The sequence below is a fragment of the Pollicipes pollicipes genome, unplaced genomic scaffold, assembly GCF_011947565.3.
Source record: "Pollicipes pollicipes isolate AB1234 unplaced genomic scaffold, Ppol_2.1 Scaffold_4881;HRSCAF=5763_pilon_pilon_pilon, whole genome shotgun sequence".
Taxonomy (NCBI): domain Eukaryota; kingdom Metazoa; phylum Arthropoda; class Thecostraca; order Pollicipedomorpha; family Pollicipedidae; genus Pollicipes; species Pollicipes pollicipes.
Genome location: NW_023596576.1, coordinates 18780545 through 18806050, shown reverse-complemented (window position 1 = coordinate 18806050; position 25506 = coordinate 18780545). Strand labels below are relative to the sequence as shown.

Genomic DNA, 25506 nt, shown 5'->3' with positions numbered 1-25506 from the left:
AACAAAAATATCGACACCAGGCGTTGCAATCTCCATAGTCCGCGGAGCGCTCAGCGTTTAACTTTTCGTCATGGTCCACTGGTGGACGAAATTGAAATTGGTTCTGAAATAATTGCCTTTAAACACTTGAATCGGTTAGTAATAAAAGGCACGTGACATAATTTTGAGCATGCGCACCCGCAGGTTTTAGTTTGAAAAACCTCGACGCCATGCGTTGCAGTCTCCATAGGCCGCGCAGCGTCGGTTCAACAGCTAATACTAAGTCGTGGCCAGCGGGTGGAAGAAAATGATGGCGTTTTTGAAAAAAAGCTTTTGAATGCTTCAGGACATCAAATCTTACATCTACAAGACAGCCTGGGCGCATATTTTAGGTGTGCGATTTTAGACCGATGATAAGAACAGATTGGCCCTTAAAGCACCGTGAAGTGGTGCTGGTGTCTGGTTGTGAAACTGGAATAGTAAAGGAAGATTTTCAATTTTTCGTATTTCTGTAGCTGTTAATCCGTCCAAAAGACAGATTAGCACGACACCCGCCGCCTGGTGGCGTTTGCAGTGGCCGACGCCGTTCGGTTTTACGGAATCTGCAACCCGGACCATCGCTGTCCTTCGCTGTCCGGCCATAATGAGATGCGCGCAAACTATGACTCTCGGAATGTGCGTTGCGCTCGCTTTAATTGTCCAGGATGAAGTCTGGAATGTGATGGAAAGCGTGCGTCTCATGCGTCAGCGTCAGGCGATTCCAGCATGATGGAGACATGGTGCATGCTTTAGAGTCTACAGGCTGTGCGCATCATGGCCGACCGACCTCTGACTCCGGTGGAGCAGATGTCATAAGAAATCGCTGCAACCTTGACTCCATCAGAATTGCGGTCTGACCAGTTGTACTTCTGTTGTTAACTTGCACGAAGCTGACACGCATCATGACTTGCGAGCTTCATTGTTACGATATATTGTCTAAACGGACACAAACGGTTTAACGGCATGTCTAGGGCCACCGACCGTGGGACAGCTGGTGTGATTATGCATGTGCCCAAGGGACGGACTCGCCGTGTTTGCAGGTCTTTTCGTTTGGTTTGTAATGCTGGCTTACAATGCAAGTGCGCTCATTCCGTAGCTGTCAACTGATGATCACGAACGTGATCATGCGTCGCGTTTGCAAATATCCTGAAGTGTTGCGTGCTGCGCGAGTTTGGGCCGTCTGCAAATGTCTCAGGTTTGTGAGCTGGTTGCATTGCAGCGTCCACACTTACGCACTTTCGCTTTCGAGCATTAAGCATCGTTAGTTAAATCGGTGAGACACCGTTAAAAGATATATCGCAGTGCTGCAAACCTCTTTTTCTCCAAATTTGCCCGCTCGCTGATCAAAAGAAAGGTGATCATTGTAAAGGTATCTAGGCATCTAGGCATGTGCACTAGGTCTAGAGATCTCGACTATTGCTGAAGGACGTTGAAAATGTGTATAACCGTGTAACTATTCATCGGCGTACTATTATGTATCTTAATATTAAGATTGTTGGTGTGCCTAAACATCAGAACTTTTAACTGAATGGACAACTCAGGATTGTCAATTAGCGCATCAACTTGACTGGATCGGGTCGGCGAACAGAAGTAACACACTGCCCGTGCACGCTGCATGTAACGCTTTGTGTTAAATCAGGTTTAAGTACAATAAGTCGGTATTTTGAAATGATTTGGTGTTCCTGAATCGAAACAGACTATATTAACCAACGCAACTTCCGTCAATATCTATTGGCGCACACTTTCCATTTGTCAAAAGGGTGCAGAGTTATGGGAGATTGGATAAAAATAATTGATTACATTCTACCGGATCCTTAAAATTGTATGAATGAAAAGCCCTCCCTATAGATCGACAAATGTGGGTCAGTGCTCCGTACTAGACATAAATATTTCTGCCTAAAAAGAACTCACGCCTTGCATCAAATTGACGTATTTCTCCCGCGCTTCATACCTTTAGGTCAAGAGTCATCATGTCACCAAGAACAACGAACCTGCCATTGTATTTTTGTTCTCCAAATTTGCGCTTTCGTAGCAATGGTCCCACGAACGCGCACGACCGCGCCATAACCTGGATCATTCCGATAGTAATACCATACAAGTGTGGAACAAGCGTTTTAATATTTTGCCGAATCCATTCTGTGCTCTCCCTTTTGGTAAAAGTGCATCCGAAATCTAAATCATTTCTTTGTCTGTGCCGGTGTACAGTTACGTCGCTTGATAACGGCAAAATCATGCTACATTTATCGTCTTTCTTATTGAAGCTAAATGCAGTGCAACAGGGCTATGCACAAAACGCTACGCCAATGAGACACTTTTGGGGCATTCTTAAGAAAAGGTGGCTCTCTGACAGCTTTGCCACACCAAAGAGCATTACCATCCTACGTCCAAAGCCTCTTGTCAGAATGTCTGACCGAACACTATTTCTGTTTCTCCTTTGAGGGGCATACTTTTAAGCGCCTTGTTTTGCCCTTGCATAACGTATGAGCTTACCAAGCACTTCAGCAATTCGTCCTGAAATAATTCCCCATCCCCATGTCAACACCATTATGCGCGCCATAAAATGATCATTTGCTGCACCTGCCAACTCAAGTATGGTTGCGAATAGTTCCGTCATAGGCTGTAAATTGCTTGTTTTCTTTGTAGATGTTATAGCTCGTAAGTGCGCTTGATGTAGTTTTATATTGAGAAATGGATTATACAAAGTTACGCCAAAAGGGTTGAGAACTGCGATTTTCTGCTGTAGGAAACTCGCCACAGGTTGTCAGATGTGACAGGCCTTTAGTTTATAGCGTGGAGTCCAAAGACAACGAGCACAACTTGTTAAGTTTTGGATGTCTGGGACTTCTCGAGACTCAAAACTATTTGTTAGAAGCGGGATGTTCTGTTCGTTTTGGAAAAAAACACTTTTTAAGAGGGCCTATACGAGCACATTTAAAATCGAAGGCGCCAGAATGGTTCCCTGAATTAAAAATAATTGTTAAGAAACAAAAACAAAGGCCGTATGAGAAGGGGTGAGGATGGCTTTCTGTGCTTTGTCAAGCTCATGGTATTTCACGGTTTGCTTCTTCTCCGTCGGTCAAAACAATGCATGTCCGGTTTACGCGATAAAACAACATTTAAACGTGTCCCTACCAGCTATGCTATGCTGCAAGATCTAATTAATCTAGCTAAACGTAATTTAATCATCTAATAGTTTGAAAAAGGCGCAATCAAAGACAAACGGTAGTGCCAGAAAAAGTGAGTTTTATCAATTTTTGTTTGATAGCCAGCGCCCAATTAAATGACAGGGGGCATACATGATACCCAAGGGCCTTTGCCCCGACTACTCACGTGCAGTACCGGCCGGGGCGACCAGCGCCAGAGCGAGGGCGGAGAGCAGCACCCGGCTGAACCACCTCATAGCGACTTCTCAGCGAGCGGGCAAGTGGGCACCACTGAGGCCGGGCGGCACTGCTGGGCTGCTCAGTGACCTGCGCAGTGAGGCTGCGGGTTAGGAACGATCACAGGGTTTGGAGAACAGGGGGCTAAATTGAAATGTTGAATTATTTGAGCACGATTGCTGAAAAACATTCTTCAAGCTTGGTGCGAGCGCCCCACGGGAACTATGGTCAGCTGCCAACAATCGTGCTGAGCCAAACTTCACCAACTTGGGCGCGCTTTTTTGACAGGGCGTTTGCGTACATATGGTTGTTGCTTGGTTGTTGAGCAGTGTGGGTAAATATATCAAGGCAGAATTATTTGAAAGGCACAGGGGCAACAGAAGCCTCCTTAGTCGGAGGGGGAGGATAACAGCCATTTTTGGTCACTTCTCTCCCGTCTACGCACATAGATAGGGCCAAGGTAAGGTCTGAAAGTTGGTGGAGTGGGGTCCCATCTTCGCACCCCCTAGTTCCTCCCTTCTCCCTCTGCAAATGTAAGAGATCCGCATCTTGCACCAGGGAAACCTTACCTCACCGTGACCATCGCCTGTGGCGTTTGGGAATGCAAAAAGGCCTGTTATGCCCAGTATTGTCGGGCATGTTGACTTACCTATTTCTTCAGGCAATGTTGGCATCTCATGCACATGGTCTGGCCAGCATGTGATCACTTGTTTACTTAAGTGATGCAGCAGGCAGTAGGAGGTGCTTCCTCCATTTGATGTCAACTGTAAGCTCAACCACCTTCCGTTGCCCCATAGGGTAAGTTTCAAGCCCTTGTACTGATAATGAATTTTTTATGTTAAATCTTGTACTGATGCATATTGAATTGGTAGGAAAGGATTAGATTATTGAGCTCAGAGCTCATTCCCTGTCATGTGCACAACTAAAAGCTTTCGCTGTGTCAGGATGGCGTTTATATTGCTTAGGAATCTTGTGACATGTTGAATGAACAATTATTAACCTCCCATGCGACAAATGTTCAGTTGTGTTTAACCTTTGAGTGCTGCTAATAGCCATGGATGAGTCTCAGCATGCGGAAATATGGTCTCCGATCACTTGGTAGGCCCCAAAAATTTGCGTAATCTTATAAAGGTGTATGAGCACAGTGTAAACATTTCAGCTGGATTACTAACTTATAACTTACTTACTCTTACTGTGGAAACGGGATATATTTTCATACTGAATTGCCTTATCCTTACTTGACATGACCTGTATCCGGGTGATGCATTGCATGAATGTAAATGGCTCCAAGATTTGTGGCACGATGTGCAACGAGAAACCAATGACGCATTGTTGTCCTGCTTCGGCCATTTTTATTTACTAGCTTACCAAGTCATTGTGATTCACTGGCAGTGATTATCCATTATCACTACTAGTCATGTCATACAAGATTAGGAAACAGGTGAAGAGGTGCAGAAAGATCATGTTAGGCGGATGTTAACATGCGCCCAAGTGGGGGATAAATTGACCCACTGGAGGTTTTCCAGAATGATTTCCGAACGGGGTGGCATAGCAGCGCCAAACTTTGCATAGCTCTTAAGGGTGAATAGATAATTGTGTGATGTAAAAAATTAGATGTTCCTTGTAAGGTCGCTGACCTATGGCAGGTCAAAGTCAGGCCATGGCTGTCAGCGAGGATCATTTCTAGGGAATCGTTCAACGTGATGCAACAACGGAGTGTCAGACAAAGCCACACGTTCATGAGGTAGTCTCTTAGGCAAGAAACCAATTGAATTTAGAATAACAACCAATTTCATTGAACTAGGTTCAGATATGAAAGTCAGGCCAAGATAATAAATAATCTGCCTTTTTACTCGAAAGCTTGGCTTATGGGTTAGTTTATGGTGCTCATTTCGAATTTATCAATAACGGTGACCGCAAGACATGTTTCGTGAATTTCTTGAATATCGGAATAGGTCACTGAACCACAATCTTAGGTCAACATATGTTTTGGAGGCATACCATCAGGCTCTGAAGCTCATTATAAGGATAAAAGAGAAGCGATCTCGCAGGCATGTGGTCACCTTAACGTCATAAAGGTCAAACAAAGTCACTGATCTTAAATTGGATCTGAAGTTTAACCTTGTTTGACCTTATTTGACACCAATGTCATGACCTAGGCAAATCAAATTTTCACATGAGTGAGATCATGTCTATGGCAACCTATCCTATGAATATGACATTTCTAGCTGCTTTAGTTTTTGAGATCTCAGAGGATCAAATTGATCCCCACACCAGCAAAGGGTATTCGACCGACACTGATGGATCATAATGCTGGATCTTAACTGTCGCTGTAATTAAGCCACTCTGTGATGCCCGAATTAGGCTCTTAATGATGTTATGTGTCGTGCAATTAACTCAAGAGGATAAAAAAACATGCCGTAAAGCGGCTGTGCTACCAGGGCACTTCAGTAGGGGCTGATGTATACCGGTGTTATTTACTTCAGGCGTGTGTGGGGACGGTGTGCGGGTGCCGCGTGGTTGCATTGACGACCCTGGCTTGTTTCGCTGCGTATGTGGTCGTTTGGCTCCAAAACAGCACAGATGTGACATCACGGTGTTCGTGAGGACGTCATATTTGAAGACCCGTCCTGACCTTTGTACCTGCTGGACTTGGTTGTGAAATGATGGAAAAAGTCATCCGAATTGATGGCATTCCATGTATGCATTCGGTCGCTGCTGGGGTATCCGCCGTTTCTGGTTTCGTGTAGCTGTTTTGATTTAATGCTCTCCCTTTGGGTAAGTTTCAAATGTTTGGGGTCATGCTCACCGTTGCAGGTAGGGGTTGAACATTGGAGGTCAGTGGCGGACCCAAAAGAATACAAATCGGTACCCTTGATTCACAGAGGACGAATGGATGTGGTTCCTGACTGAAAATGAAACTGCACCTCTGGTCTGATGTTCACTAAAACTCGACATTACTACGTCTCCAATGGCCGACGTCAGGGTGTAATGCTACACGACAAAACCAATGTTTGAAGACTTATAACCGCCAATGAGACTCTGCTACCAAAATTACAGTATTTACTTAAGCGCCAAGCACGACAATCAACCAAATTACTCAGGATAATAAGTATATACCTTTTCGCACTGGCACCACTCACCTTCAATGCCGTATTGCCTAGTTGGAGCTCCCGCCTAACCTGGAAACTGTACCTACATCCTTGCTGCGTCTACGTGTTTTAAACTCCGCGGCAAAATATTGACAGTACGAGTAATGTCGCGAATACGTCAAGACTGCACCAGTTTCTGCGGTAGAAGTAATGTCGTGCATTGGTGATGACTGTATACACTTTTGAAGCGTGCGAAATGACGGGCATTAGTTCTTGGAGCGTAAGTATATTCCACAACACTAACGAGGAACGTGACTTATAAGTTTTTTTTGCAGAAGAAGACCTGTCGTCCATACGTTATGGTTGTACATAAGCGTTCGCAGTGGAAATTGTGACGGGTATAGAGTTATTGATCGCAAAGCTTATCACATAGCATTAATGTGTATAGATATTGGTAGTAGGAGTAATGCCGTAGCGCTCTTATCAGAAGTTTTGCTGAAGCACTTCCCGTCGTCGGTAGCGCTGACCTCCGTGCGCGGATGCTGCTATGCCGAATCCTTGGAGCATGACCGCCTACAAATACCCTACGGGCGTGGTGCAAACACTCCAACGTTGCTGCCTGCGACACTACGGGTAGATTACAGACTACGCGCTGGCACGCAGCCATCAGCAGGTTCGATCAGTCAAAAAGATCCGTAAAATCACGGCTGACTGTCAAAGTGGGGAAGGATGAAGCAATGCAAATGGAATTGCAAGTGAGATCATGCTCAAGGTACTTGTATCACATGTCTGAGTTAAAAAAGCCTGGGCTGGGTGGGATCGAGACAGGTGGCAGTTCGCGGTCAATCAAGGATTTCAGAAATCTAAATGAGAGGCTCCGCTTTTTCTCTGAGCCGCTTAATACTGGACGAACGTCAGTTTGACAATCCTATGACGCCATACAAGCATTGCATTACGCAGAGGATGACGTATTGAGCAGGATATGCACTAAAAATGAATTGGTGTTATCTTGAGTAGTTTGCACTTAAAAGTGAGCTAATTTAATCATATGTGAGACCTGCATCAATATCTTCGAATGTGATGCATTGTCTTAACTGCCTTGCTACATTAGGTTCGGCTACTGTAGGTTGGAGCGGGGGCAGCACGTGGTGTATCCCAGTTGTTGGCGATCGCGGCGAGCTGCCGTCACCCAGCTCCTCAGGAACCCCACGTCGCGTCCACTGATCTGTGGTCTTCGCCAGCCCTTGGAGAGCTGCTGGCATCCCCGGCTGTTGAAGCAGCGAGCCGTGGATTCTAGGGTCCGACGTCTTGCTAACCGCCACAGGCTCATGATTGGCCGGTGTGGTCGGCGCGGACGACCGCAAACAGCACTTTGCGTGTGCGCGTCTACACCCCAGTGTGCTCTCCTGTGATGCGTTTGGATGTTGCTGCACGGCTCCACGTGTACCTTGTTGGGACCTGCACACTGCCACAGAAATTCTGAACTGTTCCCAGTGCTCGCCAAACGCTTCCTTGTGTTGCTGAGCCTGAGCTCGGGCGTTGTCCTCATGGCAGCTACGAGCGCGTCGCCGCCCTCAACAGGTCGCCGTTGTGTGCTGTGGCCTTTATGTACCTTGGACACTGTGTGCTTTTAACATTAGCACTCCTACCACGGCCCGGCTCCGCCAGCGCTGTGCAGTTGCCGCGCTGTAAGATGTTAAATCTACAGTACTTCTCCCGATGACGTCACTCATTAGCGTATGCGTCACAGCCTTTGTTCAGTACAACAACTCACACACCTTGAACACAAGATAGCGTCGCTCAAAAGGCACGTGAATACGCAGAGCAACGGAGTGGGGGGCAAAGTGAAGTCAGTGAGGGGCAAGGGTGGAGGGCCGTCTTGGCGTGGGCGCGGGCATAGATAGCATTGGGCACAGGAAGGCAAGCTCACTACCAAAGGTAAAGGGAGCCGCACGTGTTTTTAGCAGCCCGTACACTAGACACCTTAAGGTCAGGGTGGTACAACCCGCAAAGTAACAATATTGAAGATTGTCCAGCATACCCACATGCGCAATGCCCCGTGGGTGGAGGCTGTGGTGCAGATTGAATATAACACACTTTGTTTAGATTTTTTAGTTGTGGTCTTAACACTTATTATCAAATTTGACGAGCATCATTGAACATACTGAAAGTATGCAAACAACCCAAACAGGATGTAGGCATGAATATATGCATCCAAAGGTATGAAGGGGTAAAAGGGTGTACTTAATCTCAAAGTGTATCCTAAGGCTTACTTATGTTTACAAGGTTACCATTGTAGGATTGTAGCTGGGCTACCTGTTCATTTTGCATGTTCATCTTAAAGAATTAAGCAATTAAATAATGAGTCTTTTGACAATGTAATTTCTAATTTTAGCAAATTCTCCTAAAACTGAGATGTTTTTGCACCTATTGATTCAAATGGGATCATGAATTAGAATGGGATGAATTTCAATGGAACCATAGGAAACTATCAAGGCAAAGTTTGATCGAGCCAGAACAACTTGTGATGCAGCATTTCCAAATGCTCCAAAATTTAGAATAAGTTTTTTGTGAAACAAATCACAAGATTACACATCAAGCATGCTTAAGTAGTATCTGCTGGCTTAAGTTCAGTAGTCATGAACATTTATCATCAAACCCAAGTTTTTTCAAAGAGCTTTTCAAGCTCTGGACATTACTGTAATATTGAATTAGCCCCTGACATTTAGATGAAAGTATGAGTTCACCAGCAACATTGCATATTAATTAACAATTGACAGCAACTTGCTGGATCAATTTCTTAGAACTTGTGTGATGTGGTATGGCAAGCTTGTGGATCTCGCGGTTAGGCCTATATGCTGCAACATGAAGGTGGCTCCGAAGAGCAAGGTGCTACTTCCAGGTGTTTAGGTGGCTGGCTCTCTTCATTGCCACCCTTGGCAGCTATCAGGAGTGGATTTCCCTTGGTCCCATGGATTTCATGTTGTCATATTGATCTCAATCCTGCACTGCATATATGCCTGTCATGTGATTGTGGCTGACACCAGATGCCTGCTGTGCCCGTGCAGATTACACAATGAGTGACGCTGAGCAGGAGGTACCAGATGGTCCTGTGGAGAATGCCTGGGCGCTGAAGGTGCCTGAGTTCCTGCCGGAGCACAACCCGCATGGCGTGCTCGAGACCAGCACATTCGCCACGCTGTTCCCCAAGTACCGCGAGGCATACCTGCGTGAAGTGTGGCCGCTCGTGCAGAAGGTGCTGGAGCCATACTTCATCCGCGCCGAGCTGGACGCGGTCGAGGGCAGCATGGCTGTGTCCACCACGCGCAAGACCTGGGACCCATACAGCATCATCAAGGCGCGCGACATGGTCAAGCTGATGGCGCGCAGCGTGCCGTACGAGCAGGCCATCAAGGTCATGAAGGACGATATCGGCGCCGATATCATCAAGATCGGCTCGCTGGTGCGCAACAAGGACCGCTTCGTGAAGCGGCGCCAGCGGTTGATTGGACCCAATGGTTCGACGCTCAAGGCCATTGAGCTGCTGACAAACTGCTACGTGCTGGTGCAGGGCAACACAGTGGCGGCGTTAGGGCCTTACCGCGGCCTGCAGCACGTGCGCCAGGTTGTCGAGGATACTATGAAGAATATCCACCCGATCTATAACATCAAGTCGCTGATGATCAAGCGCGAGCTGAGCAAAAATCCGCAGCTGAAGAACGAAAGCTGGGAGCGCTTCCTGCCCAAGTTCAAGAAGAAAAACACCACGAAGAGAAAGCAGCCGATGAAGAAACGGGAGAAGAAGCCATACACGCCGTTCCCGCCTGCTATGCCAGAGAGCAAAGTGGACAAGGAGCTGGCCTCGGGGCAGTACTTCATGCTTGAGAAGCAGCGGCGAGCGGCTAAAAAGAAGGATCAGCGAGAGAAGATGGCGCAAGAGTCGGCCAAAAGGACGGAGGAGAGAAACAAGGTGTACGTGCCGCCCAAGGAACCCAAGAAGAAGGTGGAGAAGAAGAGGGACAATGACATTGATGTGGATGCGATCAAAGCCAAGGTGAAAAAGGCACAGAGAAAGAAGCGCGTGGCTACGTAATGTGTTCATGTGATGGTCGCGCGCGTGACCCGTTTCTTTTCAGGGTGGGGGCAATTGCCACACTCCCTGGAGTTACCACGTAACATTGTACGTACTTGTACCGTTGTGAGATACATTTTAAGTGATGTCATTTTACCTGTTTGTGTGTCATCAGCCGCGCATTTCGTCGGAATGTTACCACTGCTAATAGCCAAGGTCGGATCCAGCGTATCTCATTGGGGGGAAGGGGGGGGGGGTATGGCGTCAGCTGATAAAAAGCCTGAAAGCAGAATCCTCCACATTTTCACCGGTTTAGGAGGGAGCTTGACCCCGCTGCCGCTGCTTTTTGGTCCGCCAGCGATTTCGGTCCGTACTTGGGAAATGCAGAACATTACATTTGCTAACGTTAGGCAAGAGCGTGGTAGGAGGAAGGTCGCTGTCGTATTTTCTAGAAATAGGGACGTCAGCCAAGTAGTTTTACTGTTTCAGTGCATTCAGTTGCAGGGCACGTTAGTCTGCCTACCCCTGCCTGAGAAGTGTCACTGTCTCGCATGCCGCAAAAACATCGTGGTATGGTCTAAACTGTAGTAAAATGTGAATGCCTTGCAACCAAATCTGGTCGTCCAAAGAGATATTGTTACAACTGTCAGTCGACATTTCACGGTATCATGGACCACACGTATGTCGAATATTTCAATTCAGAAGATTATCACGGTAACCAATGGACCAATGCCCAGGCCCTGTTGATCAAGGGCTCTCGCCAGTTCACTTTCAAGACTGGCTATCTGGGCGTCCACTTACCGGTCGTCTTAACATGGTAACGGGTCACCACCGTGTCAGCGTGTATGGCATTCAATGCCGTCCCATCATGTATTTATGCTTCACTCAGGTCGTACACGACAGTGGGCTGGGATTTTACAGGGTACAGCACACTGCACTCGGCAGGACGGACCCGCCTTCGCGACACCGCCCCCCAAATTGCATTGATTACTGGAAACGGCCGCCACCGACCGGCAGGGAAACGTTGCATTAAATGCACGGGCCACGGCGGCGAAGAGCGCCGCTCCTCCATTTGCGCGACCCCCGCTGCGCCCGTCCAGCGGTCTCCGCGACGCGCTGTGTGGTCACGGCGCCACGCTCCCGGGGTCGTTAAAGGTCACTCCACGAGTCACTATCATACACACGCGCGCGTTAGCAATGACCTCCAGCCGCGCGGCTCGTGAGGCTTCTTGCAGGCGGTAAGCCTTTAGCGCAGAAAGTCGCACAACAGTTGTACAGGATCCAGCTTATCCGAACATTCGATGCCGGTCTGGTGGGTGCCAGCTGTGAAAGCTCGACTGTCACAGCCCAAACTCCAAGAACGCGATTTGTAGTGTAACATCGGGCAAACGCGCTCTTGTAAAATCGCGCGACGCAACTATGCCCCAATGTTCATCATTCAAAGGTACCGGGGCGCCCAGTGCAACCCAAAGCGTCCAACAAAGCGCGACCAGCTGTCTTAACATTGGGATTGTAGACTATGTGAAGGAAGACACCATTAATGGGAGCTCCAAACTGTCCACGAAGTCCGCCACCACCGCCAGATCTGCTACGCATGGGCGCCACGGCGTCACACGCTTCACTACACAGAAATCAGTGCGATCGGTGCGACGTACGGAAGGCTCAGTACAGCGCAGTGACTATCCCACGCCATCTCCGTCGCCTGGTAGAAATGGTAAATGTGTCAAATGCAAATGTGACCAATACACATCCGTTTCATACAGAGCTTATCGTCCAGAATCAACATGTTTCCTAAGTTTCTTCAGAACGCCTTCTCAAGTGTCTTAAGTGCAGGTGGTTCGTGCATGTTAAACTGGCACTAACAACACATACTGGACACGGACCTCTGTTAAGACACGAAATATGGTGCAATTTTGACAAAGGCCCAGTGCTTTCTTGCGAGGGGACCTTCTTCTTTCATTATCTTTGGCGCGACAGGGGAAAATGCAAGTCAGGGGCTGCTTGCACCGACAAACAACTCGCGGACACAAAAGTTTCGCCTCGAGCTGAGCTCACACTGGAAGCCAGCCGAACAATCGTACGTGTCCGCCTACGACTGAGTCCTCTGGCCGCTCTCGCCGGGTGACGGCTCTTCCCCGGCCGCAGGGCGGCGAGCGCTGCTCTCTGCCCTGCAGCGCGCACGCCGCCGCGGCCCAGTGACGCTTCTCAGCCGCTGTTGCGCTGCAGCAGGTTGAACATGTCGTTGAGCGTGTTCTCCAGCGCCGTCTTGAAGTCGGCGGCCACCGTGGCCGGGCTCGAGTTGCAGGCCGACGTGCCGAAGTTGATCTGCGTGTCGCGCGGGTTGTAGCAGCAGCCGTAGCCGTCGGGAACGAGCGGGCCGTAACACATGAACGCGTCGGCCACCACCGGCACCTGCGGGCCGGGCGGAGAGGGTCGGCCGGGGACGCCGCGCACCGCCTCTGGCGGCGGCGATGGGGTAAGACAGACACCATAGGCAAAGTGGAACGTTGACTGCGACGCGCACGTGGGTGCAATGTCATGACCCTGTATTATCACGGGGACCGGTTGCGTTGCAAACAAACGTTGCGGTTTGGAACGCGATATCTAAGCTTGTGCATAGACTAAATTTCATGCAATCTGTATCCCCTGTGAAAAGATAACAACAACAGCAATGGTTGGCGCTGTTCAATGCGTCCATGCATCACTTGACAGCCGTCTGGGAAAGAAGTAATCACAACGCTGCTAGGCTACCTGTCGCCGGGAAACTGAAGCGTCTCGTGTTACCGCCATCAACAGTCAGCTGTCGGCGACACAAGCACGTGCATCTCCTGTCGCCGACACCAGCTGTCTCCGGTGCCCACCTGGCTGGTGGAGAGCTTCATGTGCGTGCTCCTGGCCCAGGAGTTGTCCATGAACAGGTCGGGGACGTCGGCGCCGGTCTCGATGGCCGCCAGCTTCAGCCCCAGCATGTGCCGGTCGCAGCCGTGACCGTTCACCGCCTGCCGCGCCGAGCCCACCGGTCACGCACAGGGCCGCCGCCGACGCCGCGTGGCACGCGCAACATACGGCAGCAGCCCGCACGCAGGCGGTGCGCCTGCAGCGACTGCCGCCAAGGCCGCTGTGGCTACGGTCCCCGCGTGAAAAAGGCGGCTAGACCGACAAAACTAGCGGCATCAAGTTCGCGTCTCGGAAGGGGGTTTGTTCAGCTCGATCAAAAAATGCCGGCAGGAGCTGGCGACGGCCGGAGCGCAGGGAAGAGCAGCACGGGAACGGTCACCTGCCCCCCTGTCCGGCTGAGCAGCGGAGGGAGCTAGCGAACGGCCAGAGCACGGGGAAGAGCAGCATGGGGACGGGGACGGTCACCTGCCCCCCCCCCTCACCTGCCCAGCTGAGCAGCGGAGGAAGTCTATCTATTGTGCAACAAATACAACGACGGACTAGTGAATTAATGACAGATGCAGCACGCTCTTGTCTCGTCAGGCGGAAGCCGCCGTTCAAATAATAAAATAGCTGGTGCTTTGTCACTGAACATCACAAACAGGTCTCGAAAGTTGTCCAGCATTTAAAAGGTCACGCGGCTCTCCTCTTATGAGACATGCACCGGTCACTTCATGTTTGTAAGCCTCGCATCAGTCTCTACGCCAGACATGCTGGCACAGTAGCCAGCTATATACCGATTACTTCCTGCGGCTACGCACGTACACCAAGGTACGCTGTTGAAGGAAGCCAGCAAGCCCATATCTGCTAAATAACAAGTTGTTCACACCTGCAACGACAGTACACTAAAATACTCGCATGAGCCTCCGCGAATGAAACCAACAACCTCGTCGTCTTCGCCGACCCAGTCCCGTGACGCCGGCCTGGCGTACCTCGCCGACCTTCAGCATCACCAACCCGCAAATTATTTGAAATCCGCCTCACACCCACTCGTCACACATCGTTGGCACGGCGGCCGCTGACCGGGCGACAACTCACCTCCTTGGCATACTCCTTGTGGGCGTTGATGGCGTTCCGGAGGGCCTCCACCTTGTGCGCGTCGGGCACGGAGTCGAGCATGGCGCGGCAGAAGGCGAGCGACTCGGCCGAACACGAGCGGATCGTCTCGGTGCGACCCCGCGAGAACTTGCGCGTGGCGGCAGACTCGTAGGTGGCGGCCGGCTCCCCGTGGATCCTGGTCAGGTCAGGTCAGCTCAGGTCAGCGTGGGAGGTCTAACACGCAGAGGAGCGGTGGCCTGGAGACCGACTGAGTTCAGCTCCGGTCGGGTCAGCGGCATGGGGGGATGAAGGACGGCCGGCCCTCACCGATATCCAGGGACGGTCACACGGACTCAGAAAAAGGGGAAAAATGCAATCTTGGGAAGACGGGGAACGTTCAACTTAACCTGAGGCCGACCCGTGGAAGCCAACATCAGTCTCCAAAACGCCCCACTCTTCCTAGCCAGACAATCGTTCTCCAGTCAAATGGCTTTGATTCAAAGAAGATAGCATCGGAAAAAAGAAAACCATGTTTCTGATGTCGGTTCAGTGCACCATCGATTCCGCCGACGCAATACTGAGCTGACACCACTCAGGTGTAAATAACACCAGGCCTGGGTGGGAGGCCTGTGCACAGCTTCAAATAACGGCCCAGTCGGACGCCGCAACACTCCGCACCAACTCCCATCGAATCAAAAGAAGGATACTCGGAACCTGTAATAGGCGAGCTGGATGGCCATCTGAATGTAGCTGTCAGGACTCATCCGCTGCGACTTGATGAACTTCTTGCCGTAGCCCGGGTACGTGAAGCAGGCCATGTCCAGGTCCTGCACCATCCTGAGAAACAGCATCAGCTCAGCCCTGCCCGCCACCGTCGCCACATTCGAGGCCATCTCACCGTTCTGACCGGTCCCGTCCGCCTGGGGTCACGGCTCCCAGCTCCCGGCTCCCGGCTCCCGGCTCCCCGCTCCCCAGCTCTTCATGTCAACACCTGGCGCGAGGGCCGCACATAAACAGGTCCCCGGCGACCGGGCGGTCGCCGATGACACACCCGCCGCGCGGTCCTTGACCGTAACCCGCGGCGGCGCCGCCGGAGGGGCAGGCTGGGTATTTATACACGATGGGGGCGCGGCCTGACGGGGCGCGGGCCGCCGGCCGCACGTGTCCGGCCGCCGGCCGCCAACTGCGACAGGGCGTGTGTCGGCCACCGGGCGCACAGCCAGGCGGACCGGCCAGGCCCGGCCCGGACGGAAACAAACACGGGGCGGGGAGCGAGAGTGGCCTCCGCCCACACACAGCCCGGAGACAGGACGACACGCGCCGTCATCGGCAGGAGGGGTAGCAGGCACATCTGTAAGCACAGGATGTCACCAGGGTAACTTCGGAATGTCTTATTTTCATCGAAGCGCGTCGATTTCTGTCAGGATGTTAAGTCGAAGAACGTTCCCAGATTAGCGAGCTTCTTGGCACACGGCCAATGAGGAATGCCATAACTCCAGCGATATCAGCTTATAGCACGGTCAGACCCTCTATGACATCCCGCTCCAGGTAGTTTCGATACCCCAGTCACCGGAAAGTGAAAAACGTGCATCAAGCACCCAGCGTTAAACTGAAAATACAAACCAACGTAAAACCGTATGTAAACACCTGCCCCGTCCAAGCGTCCCCCACACCCCTGCCGCGCTCCTGCGGCGCCCGCTCCCGGCTCCTGCACACCCACATGGGACCACCCACATGTCAAGATCCTCCTGGGCGCGGGCCAGCTCGTGGCGCAGCTCGTCGTCCAGCCGGAAGGCGAGCCGCTCGGGCTCGGCCGGGTCCAGCGCCGGCAGCCGGCCGCCGTCGTCGGTCCGGTGCTGCACCAGGTAGTCCATCATGCGCGCCACCGGCACACCCTCGGCGGGCGAGTGCTCGTACGTGATGCCCACGTTGCCCTCGCAGCCGACCACGAACTGGATGCACTTGTCGAACCAGCGGTTGGCCGAGTTGTAGGCGGCGCCGCCGCCGTGCACGCACTGCAGCGCCGCGGCCGTCTGCTGGTTCAGCTCGAGCGGCGCGCCCGGGCCGTCCAGGCACACCACGAACAGCGCCGAGTGGATGGCGTCCAGCGAGCGGCGGTTCTGCTTGTCTGGATAGGAGGCGCGCGGTTAGCAGGGTGGGCCGTTACGGGGGGTGGGTGGGGGGGGGGGGGGGGACGAGGAGGAGTCCGCTGAAGCTTGCAAAGATGTTGAGGTGGGGAAAACGAAGAATGGCTCAGCGATCCCGTCACATTATTCCTCACTGGCGCATAATGACATTCCTTTCACAATCATCAAAGAGACTGCGCCTTTGCTGCTTTTTTACATAAGTTTCGCCTTTTCCCGGAAATGCGCTTAATCCGTGGAGCGGAAGTGTCAGCAGCCACAGCGATGGTTGATATTGGCAGCCATCACACGTCATCACTCGGTCTGGGGGGCAACATGCAAGTGTGAGGCAGGGACGGACGCGCTGTTGCTAACCACTCTTTCGAAAGCTGCACGCTGTGCATGTGACGTCAGATGAAGAAGGCCCTAACGCCGTCCCGCGGGCCAAGGGTGAGGTGCACCCGCGGCAGCGCCCTACGCGCGAGAGCTCAGAGCTCAGGACGGCAATCGGCCCACCTTTGCGCAGCTTGTTGTACGCCTTGCCCCAGACGTTCCTGTTCTCGGTGGTGAGAATGCCGACCGGCGCGGCCTCCTTCTGCGACGCCTCCACGATCTTGCACAGCTGCTCATAGATCTGCGGCTCGCTCAGCAGCTTCTTGTGGCGGCCGTACGTCTTCAGGGTGAAAAACTGAAACAGGCAGCGCAGTAGTGGCACGACGCAGTGACCCGCCTAAAGCCTGTGAAGGACGGCAATCGGCCAACTTGAACTCGTACGCTGTCCAAGAATTCTCTTTTTGCAGACTTTTTGCTCTCTTTTTTCACACAGTTGTAGCAGGAAATTGGTCCATTCCCAGCTCAGGACAACGCGACAGGCGCAAAAACCGAGCGTCGCGTCACGTGACGCAGCGGCGAGTCTGCTGGTCCGGGCGCCGGATGCTCGCCGGAACGACACTCACGTGGCCGCGGTGCGCCACCAGCACGTGCTCGGAGCTCGGGTGGAACTGAAGCGTGTCGTGGCTGACGCCGGGGATGCGGCACGTGCCCAGCACGTCCTGGTACTGGCGCATGTCGAGCGGGTCCGGGCCGGCGTACTCCTGTGGCAGCCGGCCCCTGCGCAGCGGTCGGGTCACGACGGGTCACGGCGGCCAGATCACGGGCGTGCCGAAGGACCAAGGTTGGGCTGGGTCATGGTACAGTAGGACCTATCTCGGTCGCGTCACAGCCCCCGTCGCCGTGGCGGAGGAAATCTGGGAGCAGACCAGGTAACAATAGGATACTGGTGAGGCAGGACATCCAGGCCACAACCCAGCCTTTGTCACAAATGCGTATCACAGAAGTCCGATGTGGGCCACAAGCGATATCACCCGATAAACCCTGCACGATGGACATTCATCCAGCACTCGGCCCCCGTGGAAACCCCAACGCATCAGTCAAAGCTGGGGAACGCGCCATCCTGGTTTCCATCTACCCACAACTGCACTGTCCACCACTGCGCCTCCACCTCGCACAGTGTCTCGGGCCACCACGTCGGTCTTCCACGTGGGAAGCCCGGGTTTGAATTTCAGTAACGCGATGGCCCTTGGGCGCTACTATGGCCAATGCAGTTGCTAACGCTCATTAAAACGGGTGTGACGACGTGCGTAGCATTCCTTTTCAAACAAAAAACATACCCCATCTATCGCACCATCCCGTCCCGACCGTCCCGAACGCCTCCGTCGCTCCATCGCACGCGCCGCGCACGCTGCGGCCTGGGTCCGCCCGCCCCGCCCCTCCCCGCCCCACCTAGCACTCACTCGTCGAGCAGCTTCTTGAAGCCCATGGCGTCGGAGATGAGCCGAGCGGCGTACTTGAGCTGCTGTTGCTGCGTGTCCCACTGCTGGAGCGGCATGACCAGGCCCGGCGACGACCAGACCACCACGGGCGAGCGGTACTCCAGATAGGCGGTGTTCAGCCACCAGTCAGCCAGCTGGCGGCGCCGACAGTCACACGTCACCGTACGGCAGAACGCCGCAGCCCACAGCGAGGCAAGACGCGCCGCCGAAAAACGATGGCTGCCTGTTTAAGGCTCAGGCCTGCGTCGAGGCATCCCGGCCTTAGGTCCAGTTCGGTCAAGCCGGCCACGGAGACATCACGATGTTATGTCTCGGTGTTATGACACGGTGCTATGTCACGGGAAAGCACGGTAATGACGTCACATGCATTAAAAATAGACATGGGTAGGGTGGAAACCTCAGAACAGTTCGCAGTCATCGACTGTCTTGCACTGTACTAAAGCAAAAACAATAATGAATAGAATGTATAGGCAAAGCAAAAGTGAGATCGTAAAAACTACGCTCTCTAAGTACTCCATACACTTGTGTAGCACACCCACTTAGGGTCATGCAGCTTACCCAGTTATCTGAACTGTTGCATTTCTCCTCCAGAAACTTCTGCAGCTTCTGCCCCGTACTCTCCGGCTTCAGGAACTCTTTGACCATCTGCTCAGTGGAGACAAGCTCATCCGGATTCATTAGCGGCCGTAGAGATCTGAGGCAGCAACAGACTCAAGATAATTGGTGGTGTGACAATAATAATTGATCAATATCATACAGTCAATACAAGTCAAGAGTGAGGGTCAGCTTTTAACACGTTTTTATCTGTTTACTGATTCCACTCACTCCTTTTTTAGCATTGCCACAGTGTTAATAGTCAGTTTTTGAATACACCATACTTCAAAGCAGCTGCCTTTCTTCTTGCCATACCTGCTCATCAGGCATTCTTGGAATGGCATGGGATGCCTTTGCACCTTTTACCTAGTGCAGCATGTTTCAGGACAGTATCAGAGGTCCTGAGTTTGTGACCTCAGTGGAGTTGTCTCCAGCTTGCAACTAAGCACCTTCCCATTGTGTTAGGTCTAGGTAAAAAGCTACTATCCCTGTTTTCCCTTGATCTCCTCTGATCACAAAAAGCCACACCACATTTTACACTTTTCTATCAAATTACCTCATATATTTTGTGAGGGTTGACTCAAGGGAAGGCAGGGGCAGCCTCGGCAGCTGCAGCTGTGGTTTGGGTGGGGCGGTGGTGTACTGGGCAGACTGCTGCACCAGCAATGACAGACATGGATATGAGAATGGTAGGAAGCTGCGCTGACATAGTTGAGATACCACTGATGTGTTCTGCAACCGCCAGCTCTGCTGTGTCTGAAACACATGGTTGGGTTGATTTACAACCTGGTCAAATACTAGGGCAATCCTAAAACAGATAGCTATACCATATCAGCTCAGCAAATGTATGTTTCATATGCAGCACAAGTGTGAAAAATAATTTTTATTTAAAGACTCTCTAGAATGGCCTCTAGACCCAGCAAATGATAGAGCAGTCACTGAAAAGTGTGGCTATGGGGATACCCTTCCCATAAAAGCATCTCAAGCTCAACAGGTTGATCAGAATGTGGCTCTTTGGACTGCACAAACCTCATATCACCATACATTGTATAGCATAGTCATTCATCTTGACGCTGGTTACACAGCCACCGGCTCACTGAGCCAAATTTCCTGTTCAAAACCAATGCAAAATTGTGTTGCTTAGGGGAGTTCTAAAAATATGCATTATTCAATTACAAGCTCACAATATTTGCAAAGTGTAGCCAGGGCAACATATTTCTAACCAGACAAAAGCTATCAATACCAGCTCTACTGTAATTAGCATCATGCATGCTATACTGCTTGATGTTACAGAGTTTCCCTTCTTTTTCAGCATTAGCAGTCAGGTCTTTCAGGCAAGTGATGTATTCACTGCAAATTATGTGCCAGCATATCAATGTGTAAACATACTGGACAATTCCTGTCTAAGAATGATGATGATCTATGATGATGTCTTGAAGAATAAAAAACTACCACCAACCAAAATTGTCAAAGACAATGTGCCTGCTGCGCATTTGAAACCTTGGACCTCAATACTATAATGCAATGCAAAACGAGCTGCCTCAGTGAGCTGTGTGCGCACATCTGATGCTTAACACCGCAACTTACAATAAATGCAGTGGTTTTTCCAACCCTCTGTGCCAAAAATGTTCCCGACATCCCTTATCTTCTTTACGATCTTGCGATACGACGGTGCTCGGTACAAAACTACTGTCACACAACTCCACTCTACAACAGATTCCCCCGACCGAGGCCCTTGTGTAGATGCTTCGCCAGGCCGAGAGGCAGAATATCCTAACACGGCACACCAGGATAGTCTCTCCTGCGTCAGTCTGCTGAAGGTACCATATGAAAAGCTACCATATTCATCTGTATTATTTTTTCCCTGGAGGCCAACTTTTCAATTGCGACCCCTGTTATGCCGCTCGCCGAGTGCGAGCCGTTTGAGGAAGACAGTTGTCAACCTAGACGTTTGCCCCCAGCACTGTTTCCACATTTTTAAAAGAATCACACCTAAACAACCACCAATACGGCCTCAGCTAGTTTTCAGCAGCAAGAAGCACAAATCTTCAGGAATTGATTTGTGCGAGGCACAAACGCTGAAGAATATCTCCCCTTGAAATGTGTCTTGAAATAGGGAGGCAAACATGGTCTTTCTGTTAGAAAAGCATGGAAACAGATAATGCGCTGAGCTTGGCAATAATTGGCTGTACAGCTGTGCAAGTGGCATTAGTACATCGGACAATATGTCCAATGTTCCAATACCACTCGATCAACATTTACCTTGGTTAACTTACACATGCATATGCTCTTTCATGACCACATTTCCTAAATGTACAACTGCCGCATCGGATATGATCCGGCTGGCCTCGCAACGCACGCAGTGTCCTCTTGGTTAAAAAAATAAACTGGCTTACCTCTAATCCCTTCCAAGTCACTATCCGACTTCGCAGCGTAATGACTAACGTTACCGTAGCCAGTAACAAACACGTGCTTTTCAGTGATTTAGCATTTGACACATCATTCCGAAAGTTGAATAAGATTTGAGATGCATTGAAGCCATACAAGCTCATACGATATTAATTTCGACGGCGAACGGTCTATGCAAACCTAATGTTACCAATACTAATAATAAGGCTTTGTGCGGCGTGGAACGCGCTTGACGACAACAGGCAAATGCGGAAATTAACAGGTGTTGCCTAGATGACACCAAGGGATTACCCGTAGTAAAGCGACATGCCTCCGGAAACTGAAAGCAACAGCGTGCTCTCATGCGTTTGAAAGGAAAGATTTACGGAAATCTGACAGACGTAAGTTTACTGGAGCAGGATTCACGCCCCAATTCATCCATAGTTTGCTTAACAAATTGTTGGCTATTAGTCCGGCCAGACTAGACAATCCGAATCGAGAACAGCGATAAACTCGCTACGATTAATTGGTTTTCAATCATGACAGAAATACTGCAAAATTCAAATAGTTTTAGCATATCTGTCGCAATCAGTGCGGCTACGCAGATGTGAAGATTTCAACGCTAAGCCTTCCTCGGCTTAGGCCACAGAGCCCTTCTATCCGAGGTCGGTTTCGGCAAAGGTGACGTTGGCTGTTCCCGGTCGAATCCTGTCGAACAATGGGGTGGACTTTTTGTAGATAAGTCAGCCAGTTACAGCCGGTTTATTCACCTGCACCGATTATTTGGATACACACATGAATCAGTACTAGCTGTTGAGATGTGGCATCAGAGACATGATTCCTTAAATACCCCAAAACGGCTGAATACATGGTTTGCGCACAAGAGCACGTGACCTTGTGTGTAAATCGACTCACACTTTTTTGTAAACCATTGTCTATTTTCTCCTCCTTAAGCATACCGGTTAGTCAACCGTGCCGCTGCGACGCGTGTCGTCGAAATCTGGAACCGGCTTTCATGAGGCTTTTTTCAGTTTTTTTTTGTTGCCAATTGGCGGTCTTGCCTTGAAATGGATTGCTGCAAGAAGAAAATACAGAAGTTTTCAAGCGAAGAACAAATCCGCCAGCCTCCGGATAATCGGACCACCTCCGTAACGACTCCTCGAGGTACGGAACGAGTTGAAAATTCCAACAATTGGTTGCGTATGGATAGGATTGTCGTGGCTTTTGAGCGTGTAACGGAAAAAAACCGTGCGCTTTGTTGCGTGAAGTATGAACGAGGACATTTGCTTCTCCTGGCGTATATGGAAGCGGAGGGACGAGAACCGCGGGAGAAGATCACTGGCTGCGAGAGCCATTGTTACGACGTGGGGTGGAAAGAGAGTCTATCACGTCACAAAAATAACTTATTGCATGAGGAATTTAAAGATGAACCGCATGACAGCATAAGAAAGTTTAAAGCAATCTCCTCAAAAAACACTTGCCTATTTGGCTGACACTGCAAAGTTCGTAATGTGCTAGGTATAGAATGTCCAATGTACGTTATGTCCGACCTCCACTCTGAGCCCTTTTGGAAGTTATTTTTTGATTTTAGGACATTACTTAATGTGACTACTTTGACGCTATAAACATAATGAGCTTTGGACATTATTAGGAACTTATGGAAATTGTGAACTTTGGACGTAATTTTGACCTTGTGGACACTATGAGCTTTAACCATCCGTGCATTGGACATTTTGTTGGTGTGAACCGGACTTGAGTCAGTTAATGACAGATCGTCGGTATATTGTATCATCGATACAACATGTCCACATACACAGCTGACACAACGTGTAACACTGGACATCTTGGAAGGACATTCACGTCACCCCGAAATATTTAGCTAACATATGCCAATGGTTTGCGTTATATGAGACACATGAGCTCTTCGATCCACTCAGTAAGGGCATTCAGAGTTGTGCAGTTATGCCCTTAAACGCGCATTCACACCGATTGCTACGGTCTTAAGCAAAAAGCAAAACAGATTTACCGCGCTCAGCCCAAGACACATGCGCTTATGCGGCGAAAGTACACTGATAGGTAGAGTGAACTGCTGTGCGGCAGCTGAGTGGCTCCAGACTGTCATCCGTCGCATAGATTTGGAATAAAGCGCCCTGATACTGCTTGGACGTGATGCAACTCATCACACTTTTGAAAACAGAGCACCATTAAGTCTTGCCAATTAAGACTTCCAGCTTAGGGTCAGATCTAGATTTAAAAACGTGCCTCAAAACGTAACCTAAATGATGTTGCCCGCAATCGTACAAAACACCTTCCTCCGACAAAGACGATTCCAGAAAGGTCAGGTGAGCGGAGCCCGTTTTTTAACAAATAGTTTTCAGTCCGCAGGCTCGAAAAGGTTAGGTCAGGTACATTCATTAGTCAAAATCTTCAAAGATTTTGAAGTAGGACTGCATCGTTGGTTTTGCTCTAGTGATGCCATGGATGTTAGCTAACGTATGCGATCATGAAACGCCTTCGTTTTGCAGTCATTATTTCGGCATGGTGACTGGTAACAATAAATCCACTTCAGAAGCATTGTGATGTAATTCGGGTCCGTTGGTATGCATAGCAGACAAGCGCAGCCATGATTAGCATCACCAAGAGACATCTCACATGCCTTTTAAGAAATCAAACGCTTGTGCATGTGTTCAGACTGTCCATTGTCGAGTTTTGAGCGCTCAAAATGTTTTTATTCTTCTCGAAACTACTCTGTTCCTAAAATGAACTTAATTGACACCACTTCTTGCGACAACTTTCTCCTGTCGTCATGAACTGTCCTGAAGTTACCAGCCAACTTTGTACGGGGTAAGCTGGGCTCGATTATTGCATAGATTATCCAGAGGCTCATGGGCCCTTGGTTATCTCAAAATACAAACCTTGGTCATAGATGTGACTTATACACCCACCCCAAATCATCATAACGCGGAGCAAACACTGAACTGAGCTGATTCATGTAAAGGCTGAGGTCTACACGGCTGAGTTCGTCGGCGTCCGCTAATATCTGTCTGTTGTTCTGCACCAGTGTTGACAATTTCAGTCGCGTGTGAAGTAACCGGAAGCCGCGCAAGCTCAGGGTTGGGATACCATCTAAATGCTTTACAGGCGCCGGCTTGGGCATTTCCAGGGATTTGACGGCAGTCTGCCCTCCCATTCCCTCGGGACCAAAATCGCAAGCTGACGCTTAGAATTACAGTCAAACAAAGCGGCTCTGCCAGTAGAAAAAGTGAATAATATAGGTTCTCTGAACGCCCTCAAAAACAATTTCGGTGCCTAGACCCACATGAGATTGTGAGAAGTAGATCCACTTTCTGCATTTAAAGATATTGCAACAATTATTTCGTCGTTAGATATTCAGAATGAGATGTGTTGGCTGAAAACAGTCGCGTTCCTGCGTGTCGATTCCACACGACCTTGACCCGGAGCGCGCCCAGCAGCCAGGACGGTCAGACCCTGCAGTAGATACGTACTGGTTGAATGATATTTATCTTGATATTAGCGTACCTGCTCTCTTCGTGAGACGCAAGACATCATTTTTTACTGTCATATAGTTGGCTGCATAATTGAAATTAGCAGCATTCGATCTGCGTGCTTTTTGATAACCTCGCAAGGGTCCATTGCAGCGGAGGCCACATTGTCATACAGACACATGGCTGCAGCACTGCCAGAGGATGCCACGCCGCTGCTGCCAGCCCGTCCTCTGACCTCGTGGTTGAAGAGGTGGTAGGCGGTGGCGACCGGCTCGGCGGCGGGCGCTGCCTCGAGCTCCGCGGCCACGGCGCGCGCCACCGACGCCAGCAGGCTACCGCGACGCATCTTGCGCCCCTGCCGTCCGTCGACCAGCTCGCGGCGCAGCTCAAACTCGGCGTCGGGCACACAGGAGCGCGGCAGGCAGACGAGCATGGGGGCGTCTGACGGCGGCACTGCTGGCGGCGCCGGCGGCCTCGCTCGGGCCGTGGCCGACCTGGAGCCAGGCCAAGCCGCTGACGTCACAAC

General features: G+C 50.5%; 2 protein-coding genes across 2 annotated transcripts; one reads left to right on the top strand and one right to left on the bottom strand.

Annotated features, from left to right (window-relative positions):
• The first annotated feature begins 8303 nt into the window (after positions 1-8303).
• On the top strand, positions 8304-10713 carry dbe (KRR1 small subunit processome component homolog dbe). The gene is made up of 2 exons (XM_037223948.1): positions 8304-8428; positions 9559-10713. Exon 2 carries the CDS (start codon positions 9567-9569, stop codon positions 10581-10583), a length of 1017 nt encoding a protein of 338 aa, XP_037079843.1. The 5' UTR covers positions 8304-8428; positions 9559-9566; the 3' UTR covers positions 10584-10713.
• Positions 10714-10794: 81 nt separating this feature from the next.
• Positions 10795-20848, bottom strand: LOC119100805 (carnitine O-acetyltransferase). Its single transcript, XM_037223947.1, has 11 exons — positions 20674-20848; positions 19643-19842; positions 19051-19186; positions 18454-18626; positions 17617-17770; positions 17177-17348; positions 16272-16665; positions 15252-15374; positions 14538-14733; positions 13424-13561; positions 10795-12974 (listed from the first exon to the last, which is right to left on the bottom strand). Exons 1-11 carry the CDS (start codon positions 20722-20724, stop codon positions 12768-12770), a joined length of 1944 nt encoding a protein of 647 aa, XP_037079842.1. The 5' UTR covers positions 20725-20848; the 3' UTR covers positions 10795-12767.
• Between the last annotated feature and the right edge of the window lie 4658 nt (positions 20849-25506).

What these genes read in the sequence shown, in the direction of transcription:
- dbe (XM_037223948.1), top strand. Translation starts at nt 9,567, where the DNA reads ATGAGTGACGCTGAGCAGGAGGTACCAGATGGTCCTGTGGAGAATGCC.
- LOC119100805 (XM_037223947.1), bottom strand. Translation starts at nt 20,724, where the DNA reads ATGTCGGGAACATTTTTGGCACAGAGGGTTGGAAAAACCACTGCATTT. An exon ending in GCAACAGTTCAGATAACTGG is followed by an intron (nt 18,627 to 19,050) that starts GTAAGCTGCATG and finishes CGGCGCCGCCAG; the next exon opens with CTGGCTGACTGGTGGCTGAA. An exon ending in GCCCAGGAGGATCTTGACAT is followed by an intron (nt 15,375 to 16,271) that starts GTGGGTGGTCCC and finishes GCTGTTTCTCAG; the next exon opens with GATGGTGCAGGACCTGGACA.